Raw genomic sequence first — 21,409 nt, 5'->3', positions numbered from 1 at the left:
AACTTTTCCGTTTTACTCTGCTTAGAGGAGAACAATAAGACTCGGTGAAGAGCTTTGCTGTCGATATAACCATCACCTCTATCACCGTTTCTGGAATACATCTCCCAACAATCTTATGTATTGATAGATGACCTATTAACCACAATATTAATATAGAATGGTGATGGGTTAGTATATCAGAGATGGTACCAGATGGAATATTGGAAACAATAAAGGTATCTTTTCATTCTATTGCTATATCTCTTTCTTTCCGTAGGTGTATTTCTCTTGACATGTTCTTTTATTATGGATGCTTTAGTTAATTCGATTTTGACTATCCTTTTTCTCTCCATCATTTTTTACTGTTATTTATTTTGATACTAGTATAAATTTTAGCTACCTTCTATATGCCAGTTAAAAACACATCTTTTTATAATCAGTATAAACCAATAAAAATATTTTATTCACCATCATTACAGGTTTGCTTTAGGAGCAGAGTTTGAGGAAAGCTATTCCATATTTGATGGGTTTGAAGGAGCTAGAGGTATAGACTAAGCAAAGGAGGTAAGCATAGAGATGGGAGGAAGGGAAGGACGTTGGCAAGGCGATAAGTATTAATGGCTTGAAACATACGTAGACAAACTGATGACCAGCCAATGGAAAAAATCTAGCTGGTGGTTTTATTTTCTTAGTGTAGTTCTAGTAGATCCAAAGAAATTAGTTTTAGATGTTTTTATTCCGTGGGATGTTATCTTATCTCTAAGTTTTATAGAGAGCATTAAATGTTTTGGTTTTAGTTGCGTTACCAAATTTAGGTCAGGTTCACCAATCGCAATCAAGCTTGTTACTATTTTTTTTTTCTGCGGGTGTAGCGACATCCGATGAGGCGAGGCCCAACATCACCTGGAGGTTTGATTTTTTTATGTAGTTCTAGTGAATTGAAAGAAAAATAATTTTTTAAAATTTTATTTCATAGGGATGATGTTATCTTGTCTAAGTTTTATAGATATGATGTAGCAAATCAGTAAAGCTTTAGCTTTATCCGCGTTACTAAATTTGGATCCGGTTCACCAATATGCGCCAATATTTTTTCTGAAGGAGCACCGACGACCACTGAGGCGATGACCAATATCTCCGACCATGACGTACCGGGCTGCTTCATCATCGTCACACACACGGCCTCCTCCCGTCCACCCCCACAGGTTGCTTTCGCTGGCTGCTCCAAGTCTTTTAGCACGCCATTTCCCTTCTCTAATTGCGAGGGGGGTAAACACAACGAACACGCGTACACAAAAATATTGGCGAAAACCCGAGGGGTAAAAGGGGAAAGGCGACGGCCGCCTGGAGGAGCGAGAGGGCGGAAGAGCGGCAGCCGCAGCTCGTTGATGGTGGTTAGGGTTTCGCCGCCCGCGCCCTCCACCAGCTGAAGAGCCACCCGGCGGCGGAAAGAGGCTACCGCCTCGCTCACCCTGCGACGCTCCGGGGGGCAAATAGGCGGCAGGCAGCGGCGGCACGGCCCGATGGCGGAGCAGGAGCGGAGGGACGCGGAGGCGGGGGGCGACGCCGCGGCGGCGACGCACACCAGCAACATGCAGGTGAGGGCCCGGCTCCCTGCTTCTCGGCTTGCTCAGTAGGGTTCCGGGAGCTCCACGGCCGGCAGATCCGCCTGTGGCTGTTCGATAGGCTAGCCCTGCCCCTGCGTCCGGCGCGCGCGGCGATTTCGGTTTTCTACGGCGCAGTGGGTTCTGGAAGGCAGCTGTCGGGAATTCCGCACGGGGGCGGTGGGGAGTTTCTGGGAGCGAGCCGTGCCTTAGATCCGAGTTGGCTGCTCTTGGAGCTGGCAGTTTGGTGTTTCGAAGGGGATTAGGTATGCTTACTTCTTAGCGAACTGTAGTAATGAGCGAGGTATCAGAAAAATTGTTTTCTTGTTGATGAGGACTAAGGTGGGTAGGGGTTTTTGTTTTTTGCGCTAGCAGTATCGGCGGCTGTGGGTTTGGAGCTAGCGAGACATGCTTAACTGCGGCTACTCTGAATCACCTAGTTTCTGACTTTCTTTCAGTGAACTTATTGATGATAGCCGCTGAGTGAGCCGTTTGGACATGTGTATAAGCCTTGTCCTTTTTTTGCAGCACAATGAGTTTGCATATTTAAACAAAAAGAAATGTGCCTTTTGTGTGATGTAATCACTACTGATATCATTACATCAATATGGAGCCTACATGATTGAATCATATTAATACAAAATTACAAATGCCATATCTATAAGTTGATACCCTTTGGCTATTTCTGTGCCAGTATTAGTGTCCTTCTATCTTGGAGACTGTAGAGCTTGCGCAACTTAAATTTCATAACAACCAAATGTTCCAGCCTAGGTGGATGTGGTCAACGTTCTTAAACTGAACATATAGGAGCAGAATCCGCTTTCTTCTAAATTTATTGTCACATGTGATCATATATACCAGTGTGATTTTGTTCCTCTGAACCCAAATATCCCAGCTTCACCGAGTGTCTAATTCAATGAAGGAAAAAACAAAACAACTTTGCACTTGCTGCACTCCTGAAAAGGCAGTATGTTGTAACATGCAATTTGGCACACTGGCGCTGACCTAAAAGAGTGATAGTAAAAGGGATTGAAGATGTTCCCTTCAGTGGCGGTTGTTTATGTCAGGACACATTGTCCAAAACAGCTTGTGGTACCTGCCAGATGATCTATGCTCATATTTGTATCTGTAATTATACTGCGCAATCCAAGTTTTGGTCGACTCACTATCAAACAGGCACTGCTAGTCATGATTTGTTAAGTCATCATTCCCATTGACGAGCATATGCGATGAATGTTTCAGTAGGAGATAACTTTTGTTGTGGATAGTATGTTCCTGCAGCAGCATGTCATAAGGTCAAGCTGCAGCAGAGGTATGAGGTACCAATGATAGGGAGGTTTGCCAGTATGTGGGCACATAATGGGAGGATCCAGACGGCAGAGCCAGTGCAGCAGAGATGGAGTACCAGGGTGGCAGTCTAACCAAATGAACTTAACATCGATATGATTAGATCAAATTGTTGTTTTTAGTAATTTGCAAATTTGGGTCTTGACTGTGTTATAGGTCCATGTATTAAGAGTCTGAACAGATCAAAAGTTAAGGTTTGACTTGTGTTAACCACACATATATAGTTGAAGCATTCTTACCCCTCTAATTCTCTCATCCAAAGCTACATCTATCTGTCCCATTAGAAACCGTAACCCCGTTCAGCCATGCCTTTTGTCCAACTTCTCTATGATAGTTAATCCGATGCAAATCTTAGTTCGTAACAACTCTGTCCTATTTTGCACAAGTCTATGGTCAGGTGCGTCTTCGAAATATTCTGGAAAAACAGACATGGACTTTGTATGATATAGAAGTTGGATAACAAGAAAAATCCCTACAGCTCTGTTCATATTCCTTTAGCAGCTGAGATAGAGATAACAGGCATCCCAACAAGTCCTCTATGTCGGGAATAGAGCAGTGGCATATAGCCTGCCCCTAATACTGGTCTTTGTTTTTCTTTGGTCACATATAAGTAGACACTTAATGAATCTGTATGAGTCAACTCATAGGCTTAGTAGTTGTCCTCTCTCTGTAAAATGGGTAAGACATCACTATGAGGTGCTGAGGTGTAGTGACTGCGGTATTTGAGTTATGACTTCCCCTTTGACCGCTGAGAAACTACTACCACTATTTGTTGATATACAGGAAAGGCTTCAGATTTCATCCTTATTCCTTGATTCCATAGTAACATATGAGTAAGGCCCAGTAGAACGTTCTCTTGAACTTGATGAATTAATTTTAAGTTAGGCCTTACCTATTAGAGATACCTAAGCTGCAGGCGTGAATCTATGAATCGGAAATGTTGCAGTAGTATCTACATTCTACAGGACAAAAAATGTCAACAGACGCTACAAGAACGTTGAAATTCATCCGAAAGTAGCTTTGCTGAGTGCCGACTCGAATATCAAGAGGAGCTCCTGTGTCAAGCACATTTATTTGTGACGCCATGGTTTGATAGTTGATGCTAAATCATCACAATTTCTGGGACAAGCATATCTTAGAGATGGAATTGAACACTACGAAGTAGAAGAATGTATTTTGTTACTTAGTTGATGCGGAAGTAAATATAATGTAAACTAAAACTGGCACCAGACTACTATCATTCCTGGTTTTAAACTTTTTTGGTTGCATGATTTTACCTTTATTCTCTTATTGAGCAGTGCAAATTCATTTAGTTTCTGAATTTGACCAGTATGCTTGCTCCTGCTTGTAACTATCAAAAAACTTATTTGTCTCATGTCTACTTTGTACAATCTTTGTTCCTTTACTTGTACAATAAATGATGGTTACAATATCTAACTGTTCCAGCGTGTCAAAGTATACCGTTTGGCTGATGGTGGGAAGTGGGATGATCAAGGAACAGGGCATGTTTCAATTGAGTACATTGAGGTATGAAAAAATTCTGTGCTAATATTGATGATACTTATTATTTCTTTTATATGGCTCTGTTAAGCTGAATCCGCCACTTTCTCAACTCCTTATTTTTTTAGTAGTGCCCAAAGATTTGTTTGCCTCTTAAATCAATTTTTAGTTTGCTACCTTGTTACAGCATGCTTGGTTTTAGTAGCCCTTGTAATGTTTCTACAGATAACAGGATTTTCGACAACTTTTTGTTTCTCAATGAAACATTCCTGATCACAATGCTTTGCGTAAGGCCAAGTTTTTGAGTTGAAACCAATTAGCCTAGTATCATGTTTTTGGCCAGCACATATTTCCGTATATTGCAGCTGCATCTTTTATGGCAATACTGTGACTCCCCACCAAATTTGAAAACCACATGGTGTGACTCAGTTGGATTTCTGTGCTTACTTTGCCATAAAAGGCTTTGCCATAAAAGGTTAACTAGTTGCTACCTTGGTTCCTTTAGGCATATATAAGCCATCCAAACTAAATCTCATTTGAGCAACCAATATGGTATTGACTAACAACTCACATTGAACAGATGAGTCTCATGGTTCATCACAATCTTGGTTTGTGTGTCACAGTTACCTATCAAAGATACAATAAGAAAACCATGGTCACAAAATTCCCGGGTCAATGGGGTCGAGGAACAGGGTATGCTACTTGGGATAGTTTTTTACAAGGCAGGGATGTTAATGTCCCTGCGTTCCTAGGTCAGGGACAATGTTCCCAGGTCGAGGAATGCTACCTTAACCCGCTTCCTGTTACTATGAAGAAAACCTTGTCGGAGCAGACACCACTCATTCATACTGTGATTGTGATTCATGGTACAGTGCCTGATGTCTAAATATACCAATACAAATGAAAACTAGCACAAAGTGCTTCTAATGTATGACACCAGAATATTCTGTCATTGTTTTACAATTTCTAATTTGTAGGCTTACCTTTTGGACCTTACAAAGAATTCAATTTGGGTTGATTTCCAGGGTTCAAAAGAACTTGGTTTGACCGTTTTGGATGAAGAGGACAATGAAACACTACTTGTGCACAACATCACATCTGACGACATTTACAGAAAACAAGAAGGTGAACTAACACACTATAATCCAATTTTCAGGCTAAATAATATCTTCCACATAACTTTCTAATCTATTTTCTTTGTTAGAAACGATAATTTCATGGAGGGATCATGAAGCAGCAACTGACTTAGCACTAAGCTTTCAGGAAGCTGCAGGATGCTCCTACATATGGTAGATGAAGCAAAAGCCGCCCTGTAATTACTTTTTTTTTGTTCAGTCATCCCCTTTGGCTTAATATTTTGTTCTTGTCGGTGCTGTGCAGGGAACACATATGTGACATTCAGAGAAACCTACAGTTCAGTAACCTTGGTGGTGAGTTTTTTTAATTATTATTAAATATGTTGCGGTTGTTTATCCATACCATGCATACTCGCATACTCTTCTCATCTTAACCATGTCCTGCAGCTCTGGAAGTTGGTCCTCGTCAAGCATCAGAATCTCTAGAAGCCTCTAGAATAATGCACTCAAATGGTACATCCCACTTGGCTCAATACATGTGCTACTGTGTGCTCAAGTTTTTAATGAAGTTAGGCTCTGCCTGTCCGCTTGAGATTGCAGTGGCTTTTCAAAAGCATTCCTTTTGAAATTATTTAAAAGCAATTGCTGAAAGTATCTATGGGGGACATATAGCAGAAAAGTGTCTTACTATTATTGGTTACATTCGTGGCAAAGTAGATTCTGGAGCGCCGCACAACTGCAACCTGACCCTTAACCATCATTGCTTATTCTTATGTGAGTGAAAATGTAAATGTACCCAACATTGGTAGAGTTTAGTAACATTTGCTACTCTATTTTGTACTTACTGTTAGCTTGATAACTAATCCCTCCATTGTCACAAAGTTCCTGGGTCGATTGGGTTGAGAACGGTACTTGCGAGAGGCTACAAGGATGGGATGAAATGTCCCCGTGTTCCCTGGACGGGGCGATGTTCCCGGATCGAGGAACGCTGCTGTCTTCGACCCTGTTTTCTATGACTTGCAATAGACATCTTCAGTGTTTTTTGTGAAGGTTTACAATATTCATAGCATGTAGAACACGCAGTGCAGTTAGGTACAAACTAATAGCTGGAAAATGTGGTGATGTTAACTCCTGAAGTGACCATGGATGATTCACTAAATCTCGAGAGTTATGGGCATGCTTTTCTGGGCTTCATTGGTTCATGATTCTTTTCTTATTTTTATTTTCTTCTCCACCTTTTCTTACACTTTGTGATACTGAATACTGATACGTTTGTGCAATGACTTGACCTTTGCTCAGCTGTACATATTACTGTCTTGCCTATATGCATGTGATGTTCACCTTGTCTAGCGTTTGTCTCAGTATCGTTATGTTTACTAATCATTCTCCCCTCTGCAGACGATTCGTTCCGCTCTGCTAATGGTGAATTCAGGGAGCTTCCCCCTGTTGAGTTATCTAATCTTCCTTTCATTCTAAAGGTTGGATTTTTTTTTGTGTGTTCTTCTCATGTGAAAAATGTTATTATTTTGCACCCCACCGCTTAACCACAATATTTATTATTACCTTTTATGTTTTGGTCCAATGTTTAAGCTCTCTATCAATTTGTTGTGACACTAGTAATATGCTTTGTGTCTGGGCTGAGAATTGTGGTCTATGCCTTGCTTGATCATGTTTTCGAAGTCCCATCTTCTCTTGATGAATACATGTGGAAATTTAGTAGGCTCATATCAAAATTTTGAGTAGCTGCTTATTCTTCTAGCAGAGTCTAGTTTTACCCAAGAGTGTGAAGGGAAAAAACTTTGTTTATTTGGTTTCATATGTAATCATTGATATTTAGGGGTGAAGAGGGGCTATTGGAATCATATGTAATCATTGCCGAAAAGTTGTATGAGAATTTTGGAACCAGGACTGCCTATTGGAAGGGGTTGTTGATATTGCTAACTCTGGTGTTTACCTATTTCATAGAATTTATTTTAAGCTTTCATACCTTTTCATTTTGCTATGGGAGCACCAGGAGTCACAAGGAATGCCTAAGTAATTTACCTTTGTAAATAGGGAAATTGTAATATTCTTTTGATGCTTGGGAGCTTAAATGCTTATAATTCAATGTTTGGCTTACTTGAAACAATGTACCGGTGCTAAAAATCTGCAGACTGTATTAGAGGGCGGCATTACGGATCAGATTCGCGTGGCAGAGTTGATAACACAAGATGTAAGTCGTCTAACCTTTGCCATGTCGTGTTCGCATGTACGAAATGAATTGGTTTGATGTGAATCAGCATCCTGAAGTGTGACTAAAACTTCATAGAGAGCTGCACACCAACCAGATGCATAGAGTTGATTACACCATCTTTTTCTTGGGCATGGTTATTCTTGTCTTTGAAGTCTTATACTACATGCAAATTCGTGCAGCGTGACTTTTTTCCAAAGCTAGTGGACATGTTCAGAATGTGCGAGGATTTAGAGAACCTAGATGATCTTCACATGATTTTCAAATTAGTCAAGGGAATAAGTAAGTATATACCTGTATTAAAGTGAGCCTGTTAGTGTTTTTAGACTGGTACTGACTATCAATTTTCATTCTGCAGTATTGTTGAACAGTCCATCGATCTTTGACAAGATCTTCTCTGATGAGTTTATTCTTGACATAATAGGTGCCCTTGAATGTACGTGATCTTCATTGTTTCCCCTTGTTTCTCATATACATTCATTACAACACACAATTATATGCAATTTGATTATAACTACAATGAATCCACGGCTGCTACTTTCTTATTTTAACTAGATATACTCTGTACAGATGACCCAGAGGTTCCAAGAGTGCAAAGGCACCGTGCTTTTCTAAAGGATCATGTAGTTTTCAAAGAGGTATTCTGAGTTTTCTTGCACATATTTACTGTTTGAGAACTAATGGTTATTTAATGTATGACTGTTTTCCCCCACAGGCCATACATATTGAAAACATTTCTGTGGTTTCGAAGATACATCAAACATACAGAATAGGCTATCTTAAGGTCAGTATCGCTTCATAATTGTTGGCTAACATCTCTATATCCTCGTTATGTGCCAATACTCCTTTTACTTAGCCTGTGTACAGTTTTGACAATTTTGGGGCATTTGCAGGATGTTATACTACCACGAATATTGGATGATGCCACTCTAGCAAGTCTGAACACAATGATACACACAAATAATGCTTCTGTTAGTGTTTCTGCCTCACCATGTTGGTATCCTTACAAATTTCCCCCCTTTTTGTTACTTATGATATAATAATGATCTGCCTGCAGGTTATTTCCTTACTAAAGGATGATGCTCTTTTTATCAGACAGCTCTTTGCTAGGATGAGATCATCAGATATTTCTATGGAATCGAAACGAGAACTGGTGAGATAGTGTTCTTATTCTTGTTAATGACGATCTGATGTCTTTGTTTTGAACTGTTCTTTGTGAAGTTACCATTGTAAATTAGATAGGCATCCGAAAGTTACAGCTAACAGGCGAGACTGCCCCATTGTTTTTCGCATTGATGCAAATGGTAACCAAGGACTAAAATTATCACTATTTTCATGATTTTGTCGATTTATTGGCGTTTGTTAACAGTAGATAGTTGGATCAGCCATGCCTTGTTTTAGATCTGATGGATTAATTCTTATTGAATCATATAATTTGCTAAATTTGATAATTACCTGAGTTTAGTTCTCTATAGGAAGTTGGACTTTTAGGTTTTGCATTGCCTTTAGGGAATTTAGTTTAATGTTACACAAAAGTCTCACAATCTTAAAATTTGCTACTCGATGTAATGTGGGTCTCACCTCATTTGTAATGGCATTGTTCATGATCTCATTGTTTGCACAGAGGCTCACTTGTACTTATGATTAGATGGTCTGTAGTAAGATAGTTTTCTTTGCCTGCCTGTTGGCCTCGCAATTACTGGAATCTGGATTGAAAATGGAATGCTTTGCATCTTGTTTGGTGACACTGCTAACAATGTTTCTGGTATTCACAGGTTCTGTTCTTGCATGAATTTTGCACTCTTAGTAAGAGCTTACAACTTGTTCAGCAGTTGCGACTGTTTCGGTAGGCCCTTCATTCTCTTTTCTTTGTACTGTAAAGGCATAACACAAAAGCGTCATGGTATTATTGTATGAATTCTCCAAATGTGCAAATGAATGCATGGCTGTAGGCTATCTGCAATACAAAAACGAAAAGAAATGCGAGCTTATAATACCGGTGTGCTGAGCTTGGTGTTGTCATTGTTTTCACTACCTGGCAACCTCACTATCATTTGACTTCAGATTTGCTGAGGATATCTTGTCATAGGTATATCAGGGGTTATCATTCAGATTTTCATGTGTCCATTACCTGTAACCTTGTCTCGTGGTGCGCAATATGCTTCATAGGATGCATATAACCCATAATCTACCAGAGGAATCTGCTGCTATTCTTTTAGATAACTGTGGATTCTGTTTGATTTCTGTAACTCTTAGTAGCACGCCATGAGCTAACCACCTACTTTTCTGCAGGGATCTTTCAGGTGAAGGCGTTTTTGAAATAATTTCTGATGTGTTGCAAAGTCACGATAGAAAAATTGTTTCAGCTGGGTACTTATCAAACAGTGCATTTAAATTATCCTGTCTTTCTTGGTGCACCACATTTTGTTCTAACTTCTAACTGCAGTTTATTGGTGAATGCAGGACAGATATCCTTATACTTTTTCTTAATCAGGACCCTAACCTATTGAGGTCATATATTGTTCAGCAAGAAGGAAATTCTCTTCTAGGACTTCTGGTAAGTTGCACCTTTGTTGAAGCATGTGAAATACACAGCACTTTACACACAGTGACACTTGTTGCATTCTTTGTGCTCCCTCTGATCAGAACTATAAATGTTTAGGATTCTTTTTGTCAAAATTTTTAAGCTTTGACTATCATATATATACAACAGTTAGATTTACAATATTAGATTGATGTTAGTAGATTCACCATTAGAAGATCTGTAACATATAATCCTTTTTTATTTGAAAGTGAATGGTCAATTTCCATGGTTGATGTCCAAAGCTAGCTTTATTCTGTTCAGAGTGTGTAGCATTTTGAATATATGAAACTGCTCATTTTTAACTGAAGTGGATTGCCAACTGTTTCTTATCTCAGATGTTTTAACAAGAAATAACCACAAGGCCACATGAGATATGATCAAAATACAGTCTGTTAAATACAACTTATTGTGTTTGTTTAGTGATATACTAATTAACGCACGGCATTACCTGTTATCAGGGAGTTCCTTAACACATGATTGTAACTGACCTGAAGATTGGAATGGAAGATTTTCTCAACATATTATTATTTCTTTTGTAGCCATGTTTTGTTCATAATCGCAATGCTAATTTTTAGGTTAAAGGCATGGTAACTGACTTTGGCGAGGAAATGCATTGTCAGTTTCTAGAAATCCTTCGAATATTGATGGATTCTTTCACTATGTCTGGAGCACATGTAAGTTATGTTTTTTTTACCATACTAAGTTGTAAGTCACATATTGTCTTTTACTGTTGAGCTATATTAGAGAATGGGTGCTTTTACACCCCAACTTTTCCAAATTTACAATAGCTCTTTTAGCAATTATTCATTTGATTCTTACAAATTCAGGCTACATATCTTGTAATCGTGATCTTTAAATCTTACTAAAATTATTTTGCACTTTCCTACCATTTGCCACCTATATCTTTATACCTGAAGTAAAGTCTATTGATCATTCAGTCACTTATTATGCAATGTAAATTATAAAACATTATGAATTGCTTTGCCATTATTTTCTGTAACTTACGTGGCGGTGGATTGTGGTCATTTTTCTGCATCTTATTGTGTTGAAATTTGTTAAAAATATCTGAAACTTCACACATTTTCTTGATCAGATTTAGCTGTACTAACACTTCATTCCCTTGCTGCAGAGGGATGTCATTATCGAGATTTTCTACGAAAGGCATCTTGACTATTTGGTTGATGTAATAGCATCCTCTTGTCCCCTAAGGAGCATTTCTCGATCACAATCTAACTCCGTAGGTGCTGGTAGAAATGCTGGAGGACACCGAATCAAGCCTGAGATTTTGTTGAATGTTTGTGAGCTATTGTGCTTTTGCGTAGTTCATCATCCTTACAAAATTAAGTACTATTCTATTCACACTTCTTCCATTATACCATGAGCCTTTTGCCATATTTCTATGCATGTTCTAAATGTTAATTTTGCAGGTGTAATTTTCTCATGAACAATGCTATCGAGAAAATCCTTGCATTGACTCGACGGAGGGAGAAGTTTTTGGTTGTAGCAGCTGTTAGGTTTATGCGTACTATTATATCCAGAAATGTAAGTATTATGAATTTTCAACTTTTCTTGTTTACATTATTGGAAAATTGGAAGTTCCCTTGAAGTTATGCAATACTGTCATGTTTGAAATATATTCATCAATGCATGATAGCTCTTACTGATCTCGCTTTATGGTCTAGAAGTTTCACCAATTACAAGTTCCAAATCTGCGGGGATGCTATTACCAGGCATTGCATTTTGCTTTTGCCTTTATCCACAACAATTTCCTGCAAGTAACTGTTTCTAGGTGGTATCTGCAGGATACTACCTCTTCTGCGTTAATCTGAGCAGACCATGATTGTCTGAACTTAGTGCTCATTCTTGAGTTAAACCAGACCCCAGTGTTTATTGTTTGGTAAACTTTATTCGCTGGATTCTCAGTGGAATTAACTGGGCATATATATCTTCATCTGTGCTATCTAGAATCTGGAGATATGACTAGCATGAATGTGATGAATTAAACAAGCACCTAGCTATCATATTCGTATCCTAGTTGACATTCTATATTTTGTAGGATGAGCAGCTTATTCGCCATGTTGTGAAGTTCAACTTGTTGAAACCAATAATTGATGTGTTTGTTGAAAATGGGGATAAATATAATATGCTACATTCAGGAGTACTCGAATTGTTGGAATACATTCGAAAGGTACATTTTCAGAATCACTAGGTTGTCACTTTGAATTCTGGCTTTTACTTGGTTGCTACTATGAATTCTGCCTAATTCACTGGGTACTTACCTGCAGGAAAATATAAAAGCTCTCGTTACCTATGTTACTGAGTCTTTCTGGGATCAACTTACAAAGTTTGAACACTTTGGGAGTATTCAGGCCTTCAAACTCAAGTATCAACAGGTTGAACCATTTCTTGTGTACTATGCATCCCATGTTGAGCTTTTGACAAATAGATAATACTTTTCGTACTGCTAACAGAATCTTATTTTCTGCCTACCATTTTAGTATTAGTATGTATTTTACTGAATGAGGTAGCCCCTCTTTTGTTCTTTCTTCTTTTGGCAAGTATCTGGAGAGTGCTGAACCGAGATTGAGTGCTAGTGTACCTGATGTGAGAAAGAAAGCAGAACAAAGAGGTCTTGAGAAGGAAGAGGAAGACTACTTCAACGAGGACAGGTTTGTTATTATTTCCTTATTGGTCATTGACTTCTTCATTGTTTTTGCAGTACATTTTTTTTTGATCAATTGCACTACAGGTTGGTGATGCCTTTGATTAGATATTCCAGGGTGCTATTATGTTCAGAAGTTATCCTGTGAATTTGGGTTGCATGTGACATGATATCTGTTCTTTCTAGTGATGAAGAGGATTCAGGCTCTGGCCGGCGGGCTAAACATGCACAGAACCAGCATAGCAAGGCTAAGGTGCCCAATGGAAGTGAAGCTGATAATGTTGAAGGCGCCTCTAGGTATTCTTCCATGGACAATTTGAGATAATCTTGAATTCCCACGTTTTGGTTATGATATATCTGTTGTATTTCTTTCTCTTGTTGCATGTAATGGCAAGCATGAAAATCATATCATGGAGGACTCCCAAATTCTAGTTTCATTTGTTAATTTTGCTTTCAGGCCTAAATCTGCTGGACTTGTGGACTATGATGACGATGACGATGAGGACTTCAATCCACCGCCAAAGGAGCCTGCTAGGCCTTCAGAGGATGATGTGCCCTTAAATATATCCACAGTGAAAAGGAGACCAGTGAACACGATGGATGGGAAACATGCAGATGGGGACGGTCGCAAGAGGCAAAAGATAGAAACCAGAATTAGTTGTGCTAAAATTGCTGCGGTCACTAGTACGGCTAGTAAGCACACAGATCTACAGAACAAACATGCTCCCGAGTCGCCTACATCAAGCACATCAAGTACTGAAGCCAATGGTGATCTTAGGCAGCACGACACAAACTCCCAGGAGCATCAACATTCCGTCGAGAATGCAGAAGCTTCCCGGCAAGCTGGAGGTGATTGTATAAAAGATGTGGGCAGTATGTCTACCGAGAAGGCTGTAAATACCACAAACCCAAGTGATTCGGAGCCTTATTCAGTAAGATGACAACTTGTCCAGAGCTGGTTTGTCCCTATACCCAATCTGTCCGCTGGCCGACAGGAAGGAATCGGAATATGTTTGGCTCCAAAGGCTGAATCCATTGATCTCAAGCTGGAAGCACGATTGGAGGTGACATAGGTTGCACCTACCTTAATATCTCAAGTAGAATGCCAGCTATCCTTTTTGAGCCTGTAAAGTTAGTTTTCTGCAAGGAAAGATCTGACAAACATGAGAATTGGAATGTCTGTCGGTCATTGAATGGGCCTTGCTGCTGCTGCTGCGCCCGCTATTGTACCTCTTTATGAGCTAATGGAGTAGCAGGGAGTATGTGCCCGTTTCTCCATTATTTCTCTCTACAATCATTGACTGAGATATTACTGTTGTAAAACAAGTAGGAGGAAATAGTTCCGGTTGACCGGCGTTTTCGCAAGAGTTTGTGCTAACTCACCCTATATGATTGTAATTTGTTGATTCATAGATTTGGCTAGACATGCTGTTTGGATAAAAAATCGTAGTCATGTGATAGAATAACTTATGCAGAATGTTTTTCTTCTTTTCGCTAAACATTATGCACATTTGGCAAAAAAGAATATGCAGGACTTGAGTAAGGTATCATTTCAAAAGTGCATCTAGCCTGACGCATTGGGATTTGGGCATTTCAAAAGCGCATTGCTCGTGCATTGTCATTGATCACGTCATGTGTAAAACTTGCAATGATACCCTACTGCTTCAGAAGAAACTGAGGTTGAATGAATGCTGTGATCCGATTCGAACCTTTTTTTTTTTTGCTCTTGGTTATGATAGTCATCTCTTGCACTATTCTTGGCAGTACCATGGTGCGAGGCTGCGAGCTACGGTGGAATGCTTGTAATTTACGTACGCCCTGAGAAACGAGAGAACACAGGGGCAACATCCTGACTCCATGCGCAAAGTTCTAGTTACAGAATAATGTGTTCGTTCAGCCTGTGTCAATTCTTCTCTCTCTTTTCGCCGGTTGTGATATCTGTGTTGTACAGTATGCTCATCAGGGTGTATTACATTGTTAAAAGGCTTTCACCCCCTGTCTACTTGAATATCAGGCCGCCATGGGCGGCGAAGAATGGCGCGAACACGAGGGACTCGACGGCCATGAGCTTGATCAGGATGTTGAGGGACGGCCCCGACGTGTCCTTGAGCGGGTCGCCGATGGTGTCACCGATCACGGCGGCCTTGTGAGCGTCAGACCCCTTGGGACCCAGTGACTTGGCGTGGTCGGATGCACCTGCCTGTGTGAACATCTCAAACTGTCAGGTGACCACTCAAACAGCCTACAAATTTAAACAAAATCATAAAAGTTTCCGTAAACAATCTTTCCAGATTCTAGTGTGTACCTCTATATACTTCTTGGCATTGTCCCATGCTCCGCCACTGTTGGAAGCAGAAATGGCGATCTACGCAAAGGGAATGCTAGCTGATCAAATGAATGACACGGCGAGACCACAAAAGGCAGCTCTGCGACAAAAGCGCGAGGCGTACCTGGACGCCAGAGACCAGCGCGCCGGCAAGCAGCCCGGCGAGCGTGCGGACGCCGAAGAAGGTGCCGGTGAGCAGCGGCGCGAGCAGCACGAGCGCGCCGGGCGGCATCATCTCCCGGAGCGACGCGTCCGTGGAGATCCTGACGCAGCGGGCGTAGTCCGGCGCGGCGCGGCCCTCCATGAGGCCCGGGATGGCGGCGAACTGGCGGCGCACCTCCTCCACCATCTTGAGCGCCGCGCTGCCCACGCTCCTCATCGTCATCGCCGAGAACCAGTAAGGGAGCATGGCGCCAACGAGCAGCCCCACGAACACCTTGGGGTTCAGCACGTTCACGTCCGCGACGCCCGCGCGGCTCACGAACGCGCCGAACAGCGCCAGCGACACCAGCGCGGCGGACCCGATGGCGAAGCCCTTGCCGATGGCCGCGGTGGTGTTGCCGGCGGCGTCAAGCGCGTCGGTCATCTGCCGGATGCGGCGGCTCATGCCGGCCATCTCGGCGATCCCGCCGGCGTTGTCGCTGATGGGGCCATAGGCGTCGATGGCCAGCCCGGTGGCGACCGTGCTCAGCATCCCGAGCGCCGCCACCGCGATGCCGTAGATGGAGGCCAGCGTGAAGCCGACGTAGATGGACACGGCGATGGCGAAGACGGGCACGATGACGGACTTGTACCCGAGGGCGAGGCCGAAGATGACGTTGGTCGCCGCGCCGGTCTTGCACGAGTCGGCCACATCCCGGACAGGGCTGCGAGTTTCATTCGGACACCGTCAACTAGACATTTTAAATCCGGCACTATTGTTGCAGACGAAATTAATTACCTGTAAGCGTTGCTGGTGAAGTACTCGGTGGTGAACCCGATGGCGAGACCGGCCCATAGTCCAGTGGCGACGCAGAAGAACAGGTGCCTGCCATTGAGGCCAATTTGTCGTAAGCTTAATCCGGTGAGGCGTGCAGCTCTCAGGTAAGGTAAGGTTTCCATGAGTGAGCGAGCGAGGATTACTGCCATTTCTTACCAGTTCTTTACTTGCTTCACCGCTCCGAAATCGAACATGGTGAAATTGGCGGGGAGCGCCGCGAATGACACGACGAGGGCGGCGACGGTCATCAGCACGGTGGAGATGATGAGCTGCAGCTTCAGCGCCGGGGCCACGCCGCGGACGGTCTTGACCATGAAGAGGTCCGTGGCGAGGAGCGTGGTGACGAGGCAGACGAGGAGCCCCGCGGCGCTGATGAGCAGCGGGTAGGCCACCGCCGCGAAGTCGTGGTCGGCGCCGAATGACGAAATGGACGCGACGAAGAGCGCCGCGCAGGTGGACTCGGCGTAGGAGCCGAAGAGGTCGGACCCCATCCCGGCGATGTCGCCGACGTTGTCGCCCACGTTGTCCGCGATCACCGCGGGGTTCCTCGGGTCGTCCTCGGGGATGTTGCGCTCCACCTTCCCGACGAGGTCCGCGCCAACGTCCGCCGCCTTGGTGTAGATGCCGCCGCCGACGCGCCCGAACAGCGCCATCGACGACCCGCCGAGGCCGTAGCCGGTGACCGACTCGTACAGGCCCTCCCAGTCGTCGCCGTAGTAGAGGCCGAACACCTTGATGGTGGCGTAGAGCACCAGGAGGCCGAGGGAGGCCAGGAGGAAGCCCATGACGGCGCCGGACCGGAACGCCGTGGCAAAGGCCGCCCCGATGCCGCGCCGCGCCTCCAGGGTGGTCCTGGCGTTCGCGTACGTGGCGATCCGCATGCCCAGGTAGCCGGACACGACGGAGGTGGCGGCGCCGAGGAGGAAGGCGATGGCGCTGAACGTCGCGTTGGCTAGTGCCGGCTTGCAGGTCCGGCCGCGGGTGTACTGGCATGGGCGGCTGTCGGTGCTGAACCGGTGCACGGAGCCCAGGAAGAGGAAGATCACCACCGCGAAGATCGCCGTGAAGGCGGCGAGGTACTTGTATTGCGTGAAAAGGAACGAGTTGGCTCCTGCATACAAAATGATGTAGACAAAAACAATTATGACATGAACTGCCAAAAGGCCTAAATATTTGGAACAGTTAATTGCTGGAATTATTGAAATTCCTTTTCTGGTTCCAAACTGAGACAAAAAGTTTGTAAATGCTACTGACTTGATGTGCATATGCCTAGTGCCTTGGTGCCAAACTAGAAATACATCTACCGGGATATTTACAAAATCTCTTATACTATCGTAAGTATGTTTTTAGATGCACTATTGTATCAAGGGTATGCTATATGTTAATTGCTAGAAATTTTGATTTAATTGAACCGCCCGATCTCGAATTTAAGATTCTTCTCTTTTCTTATATATCAAATATGTAGTTTTGCTATCCGCGCTGCTTCATTAAAAAAATATTCGGATCTCAATTAGCTTTAAATAATACTACGTATGTTGCTAAGATCAATACCATATTGCATATGATCTATATATTGTTTTACAAATTTTTACCACCTGTAGCAACGTACGAGCATAAACCTACTATGGTCTATTTGTACAGTTCATTCGCTTCCCCACCTATCCTAGCAGCTCGGCCTATGTACCCCCTCTCCCACCCACGTTAATCGGTTTGCCCTCCTCAAACCGTCCATAGCCTCGCCTGATGTCATCGCCACTATCTCAACTGCCTCCCACATCCATTTCCTATAATTCAGTGACCTAAAACCCAAAAACCCTGATAATGTCACTACTACAAAAAAGTTTCTAGGGGTGGGTAAAAATATATTTTTTAGGGTGGGTGTACCCGCCCCTACTTCTTGTAACTAGAAATACTATTTTTATGGACGGGTAACGCGCCCGCCCTTAAAAATTGATTTCTAGGGCGGGTCAAGGCGACAAATCCATTTCCAGAAAATCAAAAAATTGAAAAAAATAAAAAACAGCCAAATAAAAAAGAAAAAATATTCCAGCTAACGAGCCACCACCACAAGCCCTGTACTATCGAGGTACAATTTTTTTGACGAAATATGCACACTTGCATCACCCGGGTTCGAACCGCATATCTCAAACCTCGCACGTACCTTTCTCTCCCACCATACTACACAGTCACTTGTGACTCTATGGGGTATGCTATTATTTTATATTAACTCTAAAATTGATTTGTAGGGGCGGGTTACGCCACCACCCGCCCCAAAAAATATTTTTCAATTTTATTTTGAAAATTCATTTAAATCTTTACATATAGAAAAACAAAGAAAAAAGTGAAACTTCTACGCTATGGTTATTGTGAACTATATATAAAAAATATACCAAATATATTTCAGTGTATATACAAAATACTATATAGTCATAGCCATATGCAAGGTATAACTATTAAATAATCTTGTGATTTTAAAAGATTTTAAATGAATAATGTATAAACTATAAAATTTTAGATCTTGCATACGCTATATCTGAGGTTGTTTGAAAAAAAATCAAAATTTCTAGATTTTAAAATTAGAGAAATTATAATAATTTTTTGACTATTAAAAGAGCTTAAATGAAAAGTTATCAACTACACAGTTTTATATCTCGTCATTCTCTATAAAGTTTAACTACATCCAAGATTATATGAAAAAGTTATCAATTTTTTCGCATGGGACCATTTGTGGGCAGGTCATGCCACCACTCGCCCCTAAAAGTTATTTTTAGGGGCAGATCCTGTCATCATCCACCCCTAAAAATATAGTTTTAGGGGCGAGTGACGCCATCACTCGTCCCTAGAAATACCATTTTTAGGGATCCTAAAAATGATACCTATTTGCAGGGGCGGGCGCCCCTAAAAATACTTTTATAAGGACGGATCGAATGAAAAATAGAGCATCCCTGCAAATCGGTTTTTACAGCATGTCTCTCCAAAAACCGGCTGGCCTCTGTTGATTTGTTTGCGTTTTCACTTGCCTGAACTCTACCACTCGACCAGTGCCTTCTCAGTGCTGTTCAATCCGAAATTGAGATCCTTATTATATGCTAAGTCCTCATCGTCATGTATTAGACTATTACTACCATTGGAACCTGTCGAGTTAAAAATTTAACATACAGTACGGCTGAACATTGATTTTTTTCTTTGCGATGACAGGGTCAGAACTCAAAGGCACTAAGCCATCCAACAGCTAGCAGGTCATGCAGGGCACTGAGTTAGGTCAAATGGAGGAAACGGTATTGGCCTTGTCAGTTAAGAAAAGATCTCATCTCCTAGGAAAGGGCGAAGAAACGTGCACAAGAGTAGGGAGTACACGGGCCTTGTGCCAATGTACCGGGTCAACCCTTTGACCAGCCACAGCCAGAGCACCTTTTCTCAAGTTAGGAGCAAGTTGAAGCGAAAATTAGATGTTAACTAAACTAGGAGCAAAGTCTGTTGGAACACAGCTGGCGTGCAGGTCCTAGATTACATCATGGTTGACTTGCACCATGGAAACTAGAAAAGCGCGCTACGCTGTCGTTTAAATTTCCTTTTTGGCAGTGATTTTTACTTCGGAATATAAATTGTATTTGAATTAGCTCGTATCCTTAGCAAGTTATTAGGATCTATGGCCTACACAGAACAAAGGATAAAAAGAACGAGAGAATGCCGTATCACCCGTAAACTAGAGTTTCACGCACAAAGATTTCAAATGAGTTCATATTCTTCTATATCACGAACAAATTAAAGTGGGCTAAGAAATATTTTCCGGATTTCAAATTCTACATCGTATTTTTGTTAGCACATGAAATAATTAAACAAGCAAGAAAAAGCATCAAGGAACAGAACTTCTTGTTGCACCAATGGAGTCATCATCAGAATATGATTTATCGATGATATATAATTACCAACCGAGCGCAGAGCAAAAAGGACGTGATGAAAGATTGAACGGCAACTCACCAACCGAGATGGCGCTCTGTATCTCCGCGCATCGCGCCACTGCGACGGTGCGGTCGCCGGCGCCCTCCTCCACCTCCTCGTCGTGGTCGCCGCCGATGCCGACATCCTCCCCGTCGTCCTCCATCCGGAAGACGGGGCCCCCGTGGTGGTGGCCATTGCCGGGCGCCGCGTAGGCCGACACCTTCACCTTGGAGACGAGGAACCACTGCCACAGCGCGAAGGCTATGCCGACCGCCGCGCACGCCGGGATGACCACGTCCGCCGCCGCCGCCGCGGTGCCCATAGTCACCTCACCTCTAGTCCTCACGCTCTCACCCACCAAGGCCGTGAACCGGAACGCCGGGGAGGCGGCGCGCGGAGAGGGAGGATATTAGGAATGAGCGCGCGTCGTGGCGCCGGTGCCGACCGCGCCGTGGTCGTCGTCGTTGCCCTCACGCGGTGCGGCAAGTTGAGTTTTTTCAGAGAGAGAGAGAGAGAGAGAGAGAGCAACTGCCCTCCTTGGATAGGCGTTGAAAGTACCAGCACCGGAGCAGTTGCTTAATCCAAACGGCGCGGCGCCGGGGTGGTGGAAGACGAAACCGAATTGTTACGGTGCTCTGCTGCACGCGAATGATTCCGGGCTGGGATTGGGCCCGTGCGATTCGACGAGAGATATATGCACGCGTGCAGAGGTGAACGCAGGAGCGTTCGTTGACGAGAGAATTCGCGTGCACATGCCACATGGCGGTCTAGGTCTAGCTTCGCATGGAGGCAAACGAGACGGGGTAGGTTGCTGGCTTCGGTGCTAAGCAGTGAAGAATGGACTTGCCTTGCCATTCGGACCGTTTGGTTTCCTACGACGACATGTACTCTAGTACTCTCTCTCTTTTAAATCATATGTTTGTTTTTTTGATAAATCTAGATATACTTAGCAGAGGCAGATCCACGTTGGGTCAACGGCAACACAGGCCGCCACTCAACCTTTGGATTTTCAGTGTAAACTGGCATCTTTTGTAGCTGCAATGGCCAAACTAGGAGCAGGCCGCCACCAAACCTTGGATTGGGTTCGCCTCTAGTGTTTATATATCTAGATGCATAGAAATTATTCTAGATTTAACAAAACGACCTACTATTGGAATATTGGAATAAAGAAAGTAATATATTA

General features: G+C 42.8%; 2 protein-coding genes across 2 annotated transcripts; one reads left to right on the top strand and one right to left on the bottom strand.

The window, feature by feature from the left end:
- Positions 1 to 1,238: 1,238 nt before the first annotated feature.
- Positions 1,239 to 13,920, top strand: LOC112891575 (serine/threonine-protein phosphatase 4 regulatory subunit 3). Its single transcript, XM_025958470.1, has 25 exons — positions 1,239 to 1,574; positions 4,374 to 4,454; positions 5,453 to 5,552; positions 5,632 to 5,716; positions 5,808 to 5,857; positions 5,951 to 6,016; positions 6,902 to 6,981; positions 7,656 to 7,715; positions 7,916 to 8,015; positions 8,092 to 8,169; positions 8,304 to 8,371; positions 8,449 to 8,517; positions 8,627 to 8,704; positions 8,791 to 8,886; positions 9,509 to 9,579; positions 10,026 to 10,103; positions 10,197 to 10,290; positions 10,893 to 10,991; positions 11,447 to 11,661; positions 11,745 to 11,859; positions 12,374 to 12,505; positions 12,603 to 12,710; positions 12,877 to 12,986; positions 13,166 to 13,276; positions 13,437 to 13,920. The coding sequence occupies exons 1-25, from the start codon at positions 1,500 to 1,502 to the stop codon at positions 13,918 to 13,920; spliced, it is 2,703 nt and encodes a 900-aa protein (XP_025814255.1). The 5' UTR covers positions 1,239 to 1,499.
- Positions 13,921 to 14,810: 890 nt separating this feature from the next.
- Positions 14,811 to 20,548, bottom strand: LOC112891576 (pyrophosphate-energized vacuolar membrane proton pump-like). Its single transcript, XM_025958471.1, has 6 exons — positions 20,266 to 20,548; positions 16,441 to 17,395; positions 16,246 to 16,332; positions 15,430 to 16,171; positions 15,285 to 15,344; positions 14,811 to 15,179 (listed from the first exon to the last, which is right to left on the bottom strand). Exons 1-6 carry the CDS (start codon positions 20,546 to 20,548, stop codon positions 14,979 to 14,981), a joined length of 2,328 nt encoding a protein of 775 aa, XP_025814256.1. The 3' UTR covers positions 14,811 to 14,978.
- Positions 20,549 to 21,409: the final 861 nt, after the last annotated feature.

Source organism: Panicum hallii, chromosome 5 (assembly GCF_002211085.1).
Source record: "Panicum hallii strain FIL2 chromosome 5, PHallii_v3.1, whole genome shotgun sequence".
Classification (NCBI taxonomy): Eukaryota; Viridiplantae; Streptophyta; class Magnoliopsida; order Poales; family Poaceae; genus Panicum; species Panicum hallii.
Note: the sequence above shows the minus strand (reverse complement) of the source record. Positions and strands in the feature narration are given on the sequence as shown.